The sequence below is a fragment of the Hyalella azteca genome, unplaced genomic scaffold (assembly GCF_000764305.2).
Source record: "Hyalella azteca isolate HAZT.00-mixed unplaced genomic scaffold, Hazt_2.0.2 contig9584, whole genome shotgun sequence".
Classification (NCBI taxonomy): Eukaryota; Metazoa; Arthropoda; class Malacostraca; order Amphipoda; family Hyalellidae; genus Hyalella; species Hyalella azteca.
This window is the reverse complement of record NW_025939653.1, coordinates 27853-44481: the sequence shown is the minus strand read 5'-3', so window position 1 is coordinate 44481 and position 16629 is coordinate 27853. Positions and strand designations below refer to the sequence as shown.

General features: G+C 35.7%; 1 protein-coding gene across 1 annotated transcript; it reads left to right on the top strand.

Moving 5' to 3' along the window:
• Positions 1–1479: 1479 nt before the first annotated feature.
• Positions 1480–13258, top strand: LOC108669537 (matrix metalloproteinase-2). Its single transcript, XM_018156888.2, has 12 exons — positions 1480–1568; positions 2586–3098; positions 3417–3569; positions 3783–3973; positions 4341–4505; positions 5126–5256; positions 5889–6047; positions 6440–7485; positions 8289–8436; positions 10852–10993; positions 11417–11424; positions 13149–13258. Exons 2-12 carry the CDS (start codon positions 2613–2615, stop codon positions 13256–13258), a joined length of 2739 nt encoding a protein of 912 aa, XP_018012377.1. The 5' UTR covers positions 1480–1568; positions 2586–2612.
• Positions 13259–16629: the final 3371 nt, after the last annotated feature.

Sequence of the window (16629 nt, the reverse complement as noted above, 5' to 3'; positions counted from 1 at the left end):
GGTGAGGATTTTGTAGGTGGATGGTTCGCTACCCTGCTCATTCGGGTTTCTTTGATTCTCTTGAAAGATATTTACATTGCTATAATTTCTATAACAAAGTGCGATAAGCAATTGGAAAAATTTTAAATACCCGACATTCAAATGGGTTGCGATTCTCTAAAATCGCCATTGTATTATTTTAGCCTCGAGATTTACTAGTTCATAACTTTCATCGCTAAATACGTAGACGGCTGAAAATGGAAAAATATATGTTCAGATTTGAAATGCCTAGCACCATATCAAACCCGGTGTAAGTCTAGCAGCTATTTCAAACTATCTTCAGTCCTGAAAAGATCCGGTCAAATGACACGATTTTAGATCTTTTGTGAATAAGGCACGAAAAGGAAAAGAATCGGCGATAGGCCACATCAGGCCTACACTTCAGCGCCGAGATCAATATGTTATGTTAAATACGTAGACGGCTGAACTTATTTTCGGAAGCCCTGAAGTTGCTGCATCGGAAATGTCATCAGATGCAGCGCTCGCCATGCGATCGGAAACCCGTCGCGTACGGACGTTGGTAGCAGTTGCGCAATTTCTCCGGATGGGCCCGGCTGCAGCTAAGCACGAAGTAAATGAGAATTGCGACCGAATTCGCCGATGAATACACCTTGCAGTACGCGTGTTATGAATAAAAGTTTTAGTTTTACCTTGCAGATTTTAGTCATCAGTATCTCCGGTTCAATCATGCGAACCATCTGAAATTATTTCTGCCAGCAAAGTTTTGCTTCGACTTCCAGATTTTTTGCTCGCAGCAACAAGGTTTTTTTTACGTTTGACGTTGATTTTTCAACGCAATCAATTCAACATGTTAATTTTTTGTATGAAGATGAATGAACTATTTAAACCAATGTAATCATCTAATCCTAAAAGTGGGAAGTGATCTATGTTACGGATGCTCAAGTTTCCTGCGATTGACCACCGGAAAGAAGAAAGCTGCCTGCCTGGCAAACTTTATTTACCTCGAGGATAATAAACGTGGGAACGCTGTTGCATATAATATGTACGGTATAATGTACCTGCCTTTATTTTAATATCTTGCTAATCTAATTATAGATATTAGATAACAGTGTTGAGTATTGGCTTCGAAAAATCCTGTTGAAAACACGCCATTGAAAGAAAAGTGTAATTGCATGTATGATTGCGAAGTCATTTCGATTTTAAATTTAGTGCATCTGACAGTCTAGGATGCGGAGTTATTTTATCGTTTAATAAATGGATTTGATAGCCTCTAACTAAACAACTGCAGGCGTCCTATTTTCGTTAGTAAATTGATACCTTTCTGCCATCATATTGTATTGTCACATAAAATTGTATCATAATGAATGAGTAAATAGTAACGTGATGAAGATGAGAACGAATGAGGATAGGGCGTTCCAAGTCACGGCGGCTATATAAGGATGTGCCGAAGACGTTGATATTCAGTCTAATCCTTGTAGCTGCTGTGTGAGGTACCCCACCACAAGCTCTGAAATTGTTCATAGTTCCTATTATTTTATATGTCTTGACACATTTAGTTTTGGTTTTAGGTAAGATTTACGCATGAAGTAATATTTTTTGTGGGTATTATATGTAATATTAATCATTGGAAAGAACATATTTATTCAGCGATATTTCGCAAAGTAAAATAATTTATTTTTAGCATTTTAGATTAACGTTGCTACGTTTTAGGCGATTATAACGAGTGTTAGCAGGTTACGATATAAGTAACTCAAAGGTTTTCATCGTTTGAAATTATGTACCTGCATTTTTTTAATATTAATCGGGCTGAAAATAAGGGCAGTGCAGATTTTCTAAACATAATTTCTTTCTTAAACTAAACAGATAAATGCCAATTGCAATTTTAATATTTTTTAAATGCATTACGAACTGCCTGCTCTAAAAAGAAGCGGTAACGATCCGCAATTAATAAGCGATGAGAAAGTATCACGTTTGATAAAAATTAAAGTTACCATACTTTGTTCGTTTCATTATCAGCTACAAATTATATTAGCAACAACAACATTTGATTCGAAACATGACCGGCCGCAAGTTAGATTGTTTGCAACGGCAGCCACAGAGGAATTGAGCTTCATTGTAGCTAATAGAGTCTGATGAGTTCACGAGGTTGTGGCCTCTTCTGTCAAGACTTGATTGTCTTGAGAGGTCATGTGACTCATTGTGGTCGGCATCTCGTTATTTATTCTTGACCTCAATCCTAATATTTCGTTGTTTTATTGAAATAAAGTATTTTCACAGATACTTATCAGTGCTCTTTAGTAAATTGGGCTCTTTATTTCGTTTCGATTCCCAATGTTTTACTTTTTGGTAAGAATTTCTGTGAATTAGAATTTTATCTAGGGTGTTTTGAAATCTATTTGAATTTTTATTTATATAGATTATATTTTATTTATATTGAATTATATTATTTTTGAATAATAACGTTAAACTTGTATTGAGAGGGCCAAATCTCATTGTAATTCCAGCATTCCAACAAAAATCTATGTTTCAAACAAAGAGTTAAAATTATTTTTCTTGTTGGGATTAAGCTTTTATTTTTCTCGCAGGATTACGGACCGGTAGACTGGGAAGTAATGCGAAACAAACTAGTATTGGTTGGCTGCCTGAATGGTGGTGTAGTTGCTGTCTTCTGCCTCATACTAGGCGGTTGTTCTCGTTATGTTACCAGCCTTCCTACCTCCTTTCGTGACCATGACAAATTTTGGCCAATGGATACGTGGAACATGGAAAGAAGTTCTGAGGGAAATGATTCCGAATCACACTCCGATTTACCCATTATTGAGTCTAACGATTCAAATAATTTTGACAATCCACCATTGCTACGAAAGAAATTCGAAGCTTCTACTTTAAAAATCGGCGAGGAGCTTCCAGAGAACCAAGATGAACTTCATGTGGATACTTTAGGAACTGAAGGAACTTCGGAGTTCCAAGAGAGTGAAAATATAACTCAATTATCAAGACTACAAGTCGAAAATTTGGCCTCAGATGCTGCTTCGCCCTGGAGCTCACAATTGAACGTCAGTCAAGAAAAGCAGCAAATTAGAGACAAAAAATTTGCTGTGAGTAATTTAAATCCATGCAATTAAAGATAATTTTTTATTTCTTAGATATAATTAAGTCCCAAATAAGACATTTTTATTTAAGCTCTTCTAAGTTTTTGCAATATTATTTTATTTCATTTATATTAGTCTAGTAATTGATTAGCAGCACTTCCGAATTCACAGAATTAAGTAAATTTTAATCATCATTGTCAAATTAATTTCCATTTCACTAACTTCTTTTGCATTTTCGCCCTTTTTCATAACTCATTTAATATTTATAACCACAAATCTCCATATTTGTTATTTACTTTGATTAAAACTGCCTTATGTCGACAGATTAAATTCATGCAGCAGTTTGGCTACGTGCCTGAGAGCGACTCGACGACCGGGTTTCTCTTCACCCCACAAGGCATGAAAGATTCCATCAGAGAAGTTCAGAAGTTTGGCGATCTTCCGCAAACTGGAGAACTGGACGAACTAACGATTCAGGTGAGACATTTTTAAACAATTGATGAAAAAACATTCTTGCCCAGTTGATTTTAATTGTAATGTGTTTTTGTTTGCTTTGACTTATATATCTCAGGCCAAATTTTCTTTTTATCTTGTGACATTATATCCTAAACTTACAGTAATCAATTGAATAATTAATTTTCTAAATTGTAATGATTAATCATCATAAATATTCTCCCTAAAATCTTGCAGCTGATGAAGTCCCCGCGTTGCGGGGTGCCGGACGTGGCCCCACCCTCCAAGGAAGGAGGCCCTCGGGGAGGCCTGACGACGCTGGGGCAGAAGGGCGTTGTCGTGTCGAGGGGCAACGAGAGCGCACGAGGTCGGCCGAGGCGATACGTCCTGGGGGGCGGTGGCTGGAACACGCGAACCATCACCTACCAGTTAGTGCACGGAACACACGAACCATCACCTACCAGTTAGTGCACGGAACACACGAACCATCACCTACCAGTTAGTGCACGCAACACACGAACCATCACCTACCAGTTAGTGCACGGATGTGCATTAGGGGAATTATTTTTATTCCGTGAACATTTATTAGCTCTGACTTGTTTAGCGGCAGGGAGAAAGATATTTTGTATCCATTTAAAAAAATTGTAAACAGAGAGAATAATTGTGAAATTTTCGCGTATAGAGCTGAAACATAGCCTAATGTTATTGATTACATTCTGCATTGCTATTAAATCTTAATTACAGACGGTTTACGGCTGCTATTTCTTCTCGTTTGATGATTCTTTTATGTTGCAGTGTGGAGAATTACTCATCCAAGCTGAACAACATGGAGAGCGTGATCGAGGAGCTTCGTAAAGCCTTCGACGTGTGGAGTGCGTACGCTCGACTCAACTTCACTCACGTACCCGACCGTGACGCTGACATAATCATATTCTTCGCCGAGTACGATCACTACGACGGGTAGGTCATGTTTGTGATTAAATGTTCGTCTACCTTTACATTAATGATATAGTCCAAGCAATTCGTACCTAAACGATCATTACGACGGGTAGGTCAAGTTAGTGATTTAATGTTCGTCTCCGTTTACATTGCTGGTTATAAATGCTATTTGTATCTAAACGATCATTACGGCCGGTAGGTCAAGTTAGTGATTTATTGTTCGTCTCCGTTTACATTACTGGTTATAAATGCTATTTGTATCTAAACGATCACTGCGACGGGTAGGCCAAGTTAGTACTTAGACAAAGGGTCAGCCCTTCGTATACAATAGGGAAGATAAACAGGTAAAGTATTATCAATATTTTTCGCATTTTAAGGCCTGGTAACAAAATTTTCTCTCAGGGGTCGACAGAGGGTTAGGAGGCGAGTCACTGCCTTGGTCACTGACTTGAATTGTGATCCATTTGAGTGTCTCCTGCTAAAAAAACGATTAGGAGATCATTGGATGACCACTGTTTTTGGTGATTCCCAGCGATTTACTAGTAAAGTAATTCTTTCTTTGAGTATGATGTTAATTAAACCTATAATTGGGTTTTCGTATTCATTTTCTTCAAATTTTTAATTCGTGTCATGGTTTCCAGATATCCATTCGACGGACAGGGGGGAACGCTCGCGCATGCGTACTATCCGTACGAGTCCGGCCATTACGGAGGCGACATTCATTTCGATGAGAGTGAACAATGGGCAATTAACCCAAAAGACGAGTATTCAGGTCTGTTTATTTGCTTCCATTAAATACTTATGACTTTACTAGAAGTCTTTTTCAATGTAACGAATTTTTTCGAGAGCATTTGAGAAAATTGTACATTTCAATACTCAAAATTATTATCTGATCTGTTCATTATGGCTATATGACAAATGGATGACAGTGAGAAATTTCAATTTGGAAATTGACTCGTTGATGGCTTACCCAACTCATGCTTGGGAGTAGCATTGATTTTTAGTTAAACCTTTTATTCTCTACGATTAACATGTGATTTTAATTTGATTTTCCCTGTCTGTTCAGTACTATTACTAAAAAAGTTTTACCTGTAATGAAATATTAAATAATTCATCTCTCCTCAGTGTTGGACTTCTATTCTATTTTCCCTGCCTGTTCAGTAATATTCTTAACAATTTTTCACCTGTTAGGATACATTAAATAATTCATCTCTCTTCAGGCTGGACTTCTATTTTCCCTGCCTGTTCATTAATATTCTTAACAATTTTTCACCTGTAATGATATATTAAATAATTCATCTCTCTTCAGGGTTGGACTTCTATTTTATTTCCCCTGCCTGTTCAGTAATATTCTTAACAATTTCTTACCTGTTATGATACATTAAATAATTTACCTCTCTTCAGGCTTGGACTTCTTCACTGTAGCGGTACACGAGATCGGCCACTCCTTGGGTCTCGCCCACAGCTACGTACGTTCTTCCATTATGTTCCCGTACTACAAGGGCAACTCCGAACACTTTGCCCTCGACCATGACGACGTTATGGGAATGTACGAGCTCTATAGTGAGTACCAATGGAACATAATTTCATGACGAACGTGAAAAAATTTTCATGGATTCTCTCTATCTGTATTAAGATCGCTAGGCTGCTCAAGTCGCAAATTTACCAGGAATTTAAAAGTAAAGAGAATAGCCAATAAGTTCACCATTTCTTATAAGAGAAAACGTTTCGGAGTCCAGCTCCATCGTTAGTTCAAATCCTAGAATACAGGTACACACAATAAGTAGCCTAAAATTCACATTCAAACACACAATTCACATTCTCTCTATCTTAACTGTATCGATCATTGGACGAGTCAATGAATAGATATTCACATCTTTAATAAAAAACACATGAGCACTCAATTGAGCTATATTCCGAGCCAGCGAAAAATGACATTTATCATTTTTTTCCAGTTCAACGGCACTTGCCCGGAGATGATGAATATTTCAACCAGCATCACAGTGATGATACCACTGCCTCTGCGCCAACCACAACGTCTACCACGCCACGTACAACAACAACAACATTGTCGGTAGATGGCACCCAAAACGACGCTGGATCTTCCGGCGACTACGACAGCGTTGACGGAACTATCGAAGATGACGGTAAGATCGGATCCAGTGAGCAGCTGGAACCAGACGATGGAAACGATGATCCATATGACGGAGAAACAAATTGTAGTGTAGAAAACGATATTAATCACTGTGCCGGCGAAGAACCGAATCTTGATTATAGTGACACTAACGGTCATCTTGAGGAAACTGCACTAACCCCTGCTTCTACTAACGATGATACTAACAACACTACCATTCTGTACCACGGAGATTCCATGTCCGTTGATGAATACCATCGGATCCTCAATGAGCAAGATTCTCATCAGAGTCCATCTTTATTCCCAACAGAAGAAGAAATTCGCAGGAAGCATTACGACGAAGAAGAAAGAAATAGACGAGAGGAAGAGGAACGTCGACGAGAGGAAGAGGAACGTCAGCGAGATGAAGAACAAAAGTGGTACGAAGAAGAAGTAAGGAGAGCAGAAGAAGAAGAAAAGAAACGAGAAGATGAAAGAAAGGCTTATGAAGAAGAAGTCAGGCAGATTGAAGAGGAAGCATTGAGACAATATCAAGAAATGCTTGCGAGGAGAAAAGAAGAACAACGAAAAAGCGAGGAGAAGTGGCGAAAGGAGCAAGAAGAACGAGCAAGGCGTGAAGACGAGGAAATAAAGCGAGCATACGAAGAAGAAATACGAAGATACGAAGAGGACTTACAACGAAGAAGACAAAATAACGCTGAGAGAGAAAATATTTCAACAACAGAAGAAAATCCATCGGACCCATGGCTGTCTGATGGCTGGTTGCAGGGCAACTCATCTGTTGACGCTAACATCCCTAACATTTGTAGAGGAAATTTTGACGCCGTGGCTAACATCAGAAACGATCTCTTCATGTTCAAGGGAGAGGTAAGAAACACCATATAAACTTTCCGATTATCGCAATATTCTGTTGGCAAAACGTATTTACTGGTTACACTTGGACACAGATTGATAGCGAGTTGAAACTTGGGTTTCCTTCAATTCATGTTTTAATGATTTCTTTGCCATTATGCGAGTCAATTAAGAGGGTGATCCCTATGATTATTGCTCATGTTGAACCTTGCTTAAAATTTTATTCTAATTTATTACCACATGAAGTGCATATAAATTGTTTGTGTACGCACCTTAACGTTGTTTATGAAATTAGTGGAATGAATTTAGCCTCAAAAATATGGAAATGTGATCATTTCGAGAATTTATATAATTCTTTGATTATAAAAGTCCCGATATCACACGCATGAGTAACTAATTGAAGTGGATTCATGCTATAATTGTTTTCATGATCTTTAATTTTCTTTTAAGTTTTTTAATAAAATTTGGGGAATTTAATCAGAATGTTCGGTTGTCATTTTTAGTATTGCGTAAATGAGTGAAAGCTCTCCTACCTTTGAATTAAGGCCCGTTTTTGTATATTAAACTCTTTTTTATATGACGTCTCAAGCCTAGTTAACCTTGTGTCGATGTGGGTAATGCTTAATGAACTACCTTGCCCCCACATATATGCCAGACCATTTGTCGATATGGTTTAAACCTCATTAATTACGTTGCCCCACATATATACCGGACCTTGTAGCGATGTGGGAGGAACTTAACGAATAAATTTTCCCTGACATAAAGTTAGGCCGGTTTATTTCAACTAATCAACGAAGGTCTAATTTAAACACTTTTAGTACATGTGGCGCTTCCAAAGCCGGGGCGTGCTGAGGTCAGGGTACCCGGCACCCATTAGCGCTCTCTTCGCTGCCCTTCCTGCCTGGACGAAACATATCGACGCGGCGTACCAGCGACGCAACGACAGCGTCATCATCTTCTTTGTGGGTGCGTAACTCTTTTGTGTTTATCAACTACAGGGAGTGAACTTTCAGGGTCGCAATACTCCGTCAATCTATAGAAGAATCCAGTAAAAAATCAATCTTGTATATCACTCATCTACGAAATGAACCGTTTTAGATGCAACACTCCGTTGATCTTAAAGAATCAATCGATAAATCTATCATTTATGTCTGTCATCTACGAAGTGAACTGTTAGAGTCGCAATAGTCCGTCTATATATTGAAGAATCAATAAAAAATCAATCGTTTATGACACTCATTTACGAAATGAACCGTTTTAGATGCAACACTCCGTTGATCGTGAAGAATCAATCGATAAATCTATCATTTATGTCTGTCATGTACGGAGTGAACTTTCAGAGTCGCAACACTCCGTATATAAATTGAAAAATCAATCAAAAATCAATCGTTTATGACACTCATCTACGAAATAAACCGTTTTAGATGCAACACTCCGTTGATCGATTAAAGAATCAATCGATAAATCTATCATTTTTGTCTGTCATCTACGAAATGAATTTTTTGAGGCGCAATACTCTTTCGGTCTACTGAATAATCAATCAATAAATCAATCATTTATTCTCTCTTCTACGAAATGGAACTGTCAGAGTTTCAACACTCCGTTACTCTATTAATAATCAATCATTTATGTCTGAAAAAAGGGTATGATAAATTTACGAAACAAATTTTTTATTCTCACTGTAGACATTTCGACTCTGTAGATAGTAAGTATGCATAATTTTTGTGTTCATTGTACCAGTTTTTTTTACTCTAGTAGTCCAGTGAATCACAGAGTGCTTGTCACTTCAAGCAGTCATTTTCAAATAGGAATTTGATACTCTAAAATAACCTTTTTCAAATATGTAAATAAAAAATTAATTTCTGATATCCATTGAAATTATTTAATTGCAAAAGATTAATGTTGTTGCGCAAAATAATGAGGTAAATTCAACAATTCCGTTGATATAATCGAATTACTGGCAGCCGGATATTTTTTTTCGCAGATTCCAATACTGCATCCACATTTTTGGTGCATAGTTGAAGGAAGGGGCAGTTATTTAAATTGAGTTTGAACATACGGGTAATAAATTTTTGATTTAACGAACTAGAAAATAATTAGCGATGTATTAAGCAGTTATACAGAAAGCTTATGAAAATAGTCGTTCTTTAAGTAGACGAAATTAAAACATAGTTAGCTAGTGACAAAAATAGTGTAGTCATTTCCTGTATATCGCGGTGATGTTAGTGATGATGCAGATGAAAAGTGTCGTAATTATTCTCATGTGTATCAATACGAGATCAAGATAGGTTGACAAATAGGCTCAGCTCCCAAAATGAACGATTAGGAGACATGAGATAATAAATTATTACGAAATAAATAACTGAGAAGTGAAGTGACCTTGCGTCTCATTTTTCGATGGTCAAATCGACATTACCAAATATTATCTGATCGCTGAAGAACAAGTATCTGTCTTTTACCACTACAGTGCTGTTAAATTTAGTGTTCAATTTTAGGCTTCACAATTAACTGTGTTTGGATAATGTTGCAGGCAGCATTTATTTGATCTGCTGGTCACCTGCTCGACCAGTCGCTTGTTTCTAGTTTGTATTAGTATTCATATTAGATCTCGAGATGAACGTTTGTAATCGTCAGGCAATAAGAAACTCTGTTTTTATTTCCAGAATTCAATGCTGATTTAATTAGCGCACACCCTAGAAGTTCGTTTTTCTTATGTGTAAAGCTTTTAATGAATGTGTATCGTTCGCATTTATTTGCTGCTTAGCGATTAGCGAGCAACTCTTGTTGTTTCTGATTCTTACTAAAATTGTGAACTAAAATAGTAGTAAAATCAATACCAGGATTCCTCTTCATCTTTGTTCTGATATTAAAAAATCGTTTTCACCTTCATCATTTAATGAAGGCCAGTTATTTCAATCAAGCCAGTGATTTTCTGAGTTCCTCTTTATCTGTTTCATTACCCTTAATTATAATAACTGTTATAAACGGAGCATTTATTTAGGAATTTTACTAATATAATCCTTCAAAAGTTGAATAGCGACTGAAAAACGCGTTTGGCATCTTATCAATTCGTTGCGGAAATCGCAATAGCTTGTCGTCAGCGAGAAATTTTTCAGATTTGTTAGATTAAATCAGTAACTCAATTGGAGAGAATTCACGCGGCTGTCACATTGCTGATTTTATTGTTGCATGAAAAAGAACTCAGCTGAGGAGTGTCTCACCAGACATACGTGTCAAAGTTGACGTGAATTTTTATTGAATGATATTTGATTTTCAACAATTTTCGGCCTGTGTTATTACTGTAAGCTAAATTGAGCGTTATTATCATTAAAGATAATAAATGTAATAATTAATTCCTTGTTACGATATTTGTTTCCACAGGCAATAACTTCTTCGAGCTCCGAGGTCTGGAGAAAAATTTGTCACGTGGCCGACCTCTCACAGACTTGGGCTTGCCATCTAGCGTGACGCAACTTGACGCTGCTTTCTTTTGGCCCAAAAACAATAAAGTTTACTTCTTTAGGTCAGTTTACTTCTTTCTTTTTTTGGTCAGTTTCTACTCAACTACTTAAGTCGCAGTTAACTACGCGTACTTTACTGTCATAGAGATAATTCTAGGCAGCAAGTTCGTCGGTGAGTGCCTTCGTCAGTATACTACGGATAAATTCGTATTGAGAAAAACCTTATTTTTTTCATGTAACGTTAATCTTCATAGCAGTTAAATCATAACTATAGCTACCTAACTAATGAAACACACTTTATGATTACAACATATCTTTTATATATTGTGTTAGTTTTTAATGTTGTTTGTGTGTGTGTTTGATTGTGTGAGATTAGCATGTATTTTCTTAATCAGCATATATTACTTTTATTTTTATTAACGGGATATGGGATACGGTAATTCTACAATTGCACGAATTAAATTATCGACCCCGGTTAACGCTAGGCTAACCGGCTAGCTTCTTCATATAACATACGAGATTCCTCAGACAGGTTACTCAGTTATCAAAGGAACAGAAATAGGCGAAGCCACTACTCATGACTAATTTTGAGTGCACGTTATAAATTTAGATTATAATCATTATATGAGAAGTAAAAAATCAAACAATTTTAATCGTAGCATCATTTTGAATATACAGGAATTATTTCAACAAATTATAGTTTGCATTTTGGAAGTTATTTATATTGTGCTGCCCATAGTAATGAGTCACGTTGAGGTAATTAAAATTTTTGCTAAGGTTATTGCACTAAGTTGTCGAAAAATTTCTTTAATTGACAATCGTGACGCAAATGCAAGACACGTGCTCCTGTTTTCCACACGTGCGCACGGCAGGCGCCTGTTACACAAATTCTCAATAATTAAATAATGAAGGACATATATAATGAAGTTGCGCTCTAATAATGATGGCGTACATACTGCATATCATAACTCCATCTTCATGCTTAGGAGATGATTCAGATTTGTAGTTTTGATGACTGTGTTTTTCTTGCGAATTAGATAATAAAAAGTCAAATGTTCAGAGGTTCAAAAATATTTTTTTTTGGGAGCGGAATAGAAAAATTTCTTCTTTGAAAATGTTTATTTATATCTAAAATATAATTTTTGAATGAATTTTTCTAAATATGAAAGACTCATAATATGGAATCTTCGGTTCCTACCTAAATTATACTCACGCACTATTTTAAGTCACCGATTGGTAGGATTACTTCAAAATTCCACATAATCATATATTCTGATAACTAGAACACGCTGTGCTTTTCATGTCTTTTCTGTATCCAAGTGATTTGATTATTAACCAGGCATCCCATACAATGTTTCAATTATTGATGAAACCCCTGCTTCTACTAACGATGATACTAAGAACACTACCATTCTATACCACGGAGATTCCATGTTGCAGCTACTAGTCCTTCTCGTTTGATAATTCTGTGTTTATGTCACCAAGCACGAGTTGTCCAGATTATTCAATTACTAACCCGGCGCCCCATACATTTTTTCAAATATTGATATCCCTCACCTGGCACGTTTTGTCCAAAATATTCAATTCATTATTAACCCGGTACCGCTTGCACTGTTTCAATTATTGACATCCCTCACCAGGCACGTTTTGTCCAAATTATTCAATTATTAACCCGGTACCTCTTGCACTATAATTATTGATATCCCTCACCAGGCCCGTTTTGTCCAAATTATTCAATTATTATATTGTTCCGAAATGGCTTGGTTTAACATAAAATAATTTGTTTGTTTGTCAAATTCGGTTTTGATAAACAAACAATTGACAAAATTTATATCGTTTGTCGTATGATTTATATCATTTACCGTATGATTTATTGTTATTATTACTTTCCTTAAATTCTGGCATTATTTTACTATTTTCGTATAAAACTTGAACTGTTATTGCTCAAAAATTCTGAAACTTAGCACTTCAAAGTTTCCTACAAGTTTTTTAATACTTAGAATAGTTATTTATTATTATTTCTCATTTTTTCCTCGTTTGTCAAAACTCGGTTATGTTTCTCTCCTTAAATTCCGAAATTATTGTTACTATTTTCATCTAAAACTTGAACTGTTATTGCTCCAAGTTTTTGAAACTCAGCACTTCAAAATTTCCTACAAGTTTTTTTAAAATTTAGAATAGTTATTTATTATTATTATTTCTCATTTTTTCCAACAGTGTCGTACTTCTTCAAGGACGATCAGTTCTGGGAGTACGACAACGAGAACGTTCGGCCAGTCGAAGGCTATCCTCAGCTCATCAACGATTATTGGTTCCATGATTGCTGAATTGACGATCAGTTCTGGGAGTACGACAACGTGAACGTTCGGCCAGTCGAAGGCTATCCTCAGCTCATCAACGATTATTGGTTCCATGATTGCTGAATTGTCAAAACATGACCTATAGCAGTCAATTGATTATAGTTGAATAATCAGAATAATAAATATTGTCAAGACATGTCCTATAACAGTCAATTGATTAGAGTTGAATAATCAGAATATTAAATATTGTCAAGACATGTCCTATAACAGTCAATTGATTAGAGTTGAATAATCAGAATAATAAATATTGTCAAGACATGTCCTATAACAGTCAATTGATTAGAGTTGAATAATCAGAATAATAAATATTGTCAAGACATGACCTATAGCAGTCAAATGATTAGAGTTGAATAATCAGAATAATAAATTTCTTGGAGTTGAAATTTAAAATGCAAAAATACTTCTAAACTTGGAAGGCAGAAAAGCGCTTCCAAAATTTCGAAATTTTAATAATTATGAACGTATTAATTTATTGGTGATCTTAATTTGACTGTGCATGTCACGAGTGCAAAAAGAAATTAAATTGGAATCCAGTGCACTGGAATCATTTTTCAGACAATGAAACAAACGAGAAAAGGTTTCCCGAACATGAATAATTATAGTAAAATTTTGCATCATAATAAAGTTATTACATATAATAATATCTATGCTTGAATTCTAAAACGTTTAATTGGCTGCGAAGCTACACAGCAATATAAGAGAATTGTTATAGTTATTATTAAAAAATTATGAGATTGCCAAAATGATTCAGTAGCTTTATGTACAAGTTGTACGGTTTGGTTTATTATTATGCATTGTATTGGAGCTAAATTTTTTGTTCGAACCCTCCCTTCGAGGTGATTTTTCGTAATTATAATGTTTGTTTTGCGTATTTTGCGTATAAACCATTATTTGACCGTTACACACGATTATTTAATGAATTGTGCCTATTAATCATTGCTAATAATAAAACGGAATTTTCTTAGTGTATTTTTTCACCTTAATTAAAAATACGCACAATATGAACTTGTTGAAACAAAGATCGAATTGCGATGGATATAAAAAGTCAATATAACGATGGATTGAATGCCAAACGCTCTCTCAATACAAACAACTTATCTTTCTTATCTAGTGAACGGCACAACAAACATTTTGAAGAAAAAAATATGTCTGCGATGGAATGCCTGTGCGTAATATGGTTTCCTGCATTCGGAAATTTTGGGGTTCATTTATTTTTTTTTTGTTTTAAATGAATTGATGTGTGAACTTCTCTCAACTTTAGAAACTTCAGTGATTAATTTTCCACTCGATGAAACTAAGCCATTTGAGCAAAGTTGTTGTGGAATTCAAGTCCCAGTCTCCCCCGTTGACGACAGACTGCATGAGCCTGTTTCTAAATCACTGGAAATTGTAAGGCTGGGGCATGGATCATGGATATCTTTACTGATTTAATTTTCAGTGAATATTTATCATTGATTTTCATACGCTATAGTTATTCGTTTTTTACATTTTTACGTTAGTATTTGGATTATTGTTCGGAATAAAAATGAAATTTTGACGAAGAATAGGCGATAGTTAATCTTTATATTATGAGATAGTGTAAAATAAAATCGTGAAAGTGACATCACACACTGAGAGTCTGCCTGAGTTCCTCCCACGGCGTTCTAAATTTCTTGTTTATGAGACGTATATCAAAACCTATTGCTTATGTGCGTGCTAGCTCATGATTTCATTAGTTCGCAGGATCCTGAGGTAAGTTTAAAAAAGCAAGAGCTCTCTAATTCGTAAATTAGCTTTACCGAGTTAATAAATTACTCCTTGATGCTGAATTTTGGTGTTTCTGATTGAAGATTGCACTAAATAAATAATATATAAGGTAATGAGAATATTGCTTGATTAATAATATCTAAACAAATTATAATCATGTTTGCAGATCTTGACGCGCTGAAATAAGTTCATAAGTAATTTGCGTTAAAACAAAACTGGAATTTCGTACATGGAAATTCAATTTTTCCATTCTAATAGCAAGGTTAACAAAAACAAACAAGATTTATCATGGAAAATGCAACGCTTACCCCAGTGAAAGCACACCCGTGCTTATGAAATGACATCGTTCATCCCAAGGAAACATGCTTTCATGCGCAATGAAAACTGAAAGCAAAGAAATATTTAAACTGAAAGCAAAGAAATATTTATACGGAATGCAGCGGAGCACAGACGTGGGCGCTGTCTGGGCGTGGTGACCAATACGCGATTCTGTTATTGGTCGCCTGAGGGACCGCCGCATATAAATACAGGGTGACGACAAGGTCAGCATCGCACTCACGGCGTGCCTAGCGCATGAGTAGCATCTCGGCTGCTCCGTCTCCTGCTTCTGAGATCATCGACACTACCCGTGCTTGTTTATCACTTTTCTCTGCTATAATATTCAAAAGAACTTGAAAATTAAAAAAAAATTTTATTTGGTCCACGAAACTAAATCCAAAGAATTAAGTACGTTGATTTTTGAGTCATTTGCCAATTGATACTCGTAGAATTGCAATACAATTCTTATTAGTTTCAAAGACGCCTTATTTCTGAAGCCATCTCATAACAATTCGAAGAAAAGCCTGCTTGCCTCTACCATGGTGAGTAATATAATGAGGTATTCTGTGGTATGATGCATTTTTTACATTTAATATGTCTTCATTTTATTTAAAAAGAAGCTCCGATGCGCCGAATTCATCTATGTACTGAGCAGCAACTCCCATGCATTCAAAACTGTTTCCACATGTGTGAAAAATTTATGTCGATTACATTCTAGCAAATTGCATTTATATTTTTAAATGTGATTGCGCGATCACATTTTTCGGCATTTATTTAAAAATACCATAAAATAGCATAGAATATTGTTCGCTAATAATTATCAGCTTCCGTTTAAGATTAGACAATTTTTAGTGTAAGTTAAATATTTGTTTTGATATCCGTGGAGTTTCTTTTGAAAGTAACTATAATATTCTAATGGATTTCCGTAGACTTTTAAATCAGTTGATTATCTTGCTTCTAATGTACAGGAGAGAAGATATTAAGTATTCGATTAGAATAATTTCACCTAATTCCAGCGATATAATTTTGTAACAAATATCAAGGTTTTACTAAATAATATAATGATAAGTGTGGTAACAACACACCTGTTTCAACGTTAGCAGTCAACCATCAACGCTTCTCCCGTTTTTCATCTGTTTTTCAACACGTCGTTAGTTTTATAAAGATCAAAAAAGTACTAGATTGCTGTGCACAACATTTTAGGAAAAAGGAAATCTCTAATGGATGAAATATTAAGAGGCAGAGCATTTTTTCGCGAATCTGCCGCGTATACA

What these genes read in the sequence shown, in the direction of transcription:
- LOC108669537 (XM_018156888.2), top strand. Translation starts at nt 2,613, where the DNA reads ATGCGAAACAAACTAGTATTGGTTGGCTGCCTGAATGGTGGTGTAGTT. An exon ending in CCCAAAAGACGAGTATTCAG is followed by an intron (nt 5,257 to 5,888) that starts GTCTGTTTATTT and finishes ACCTCTCTTCAG; the next exon opens with GCTTGGACTTCTTCACTGTA. An exon ending in TCTTCATGTTCAAGGGAGAG is followed by an intron (nt 7,486 to 8,288) that starts GTAAGAAACACC and finishes AAACACTTTTAG; the next exon opens with TACATGTGGCGCTTCCAAAG.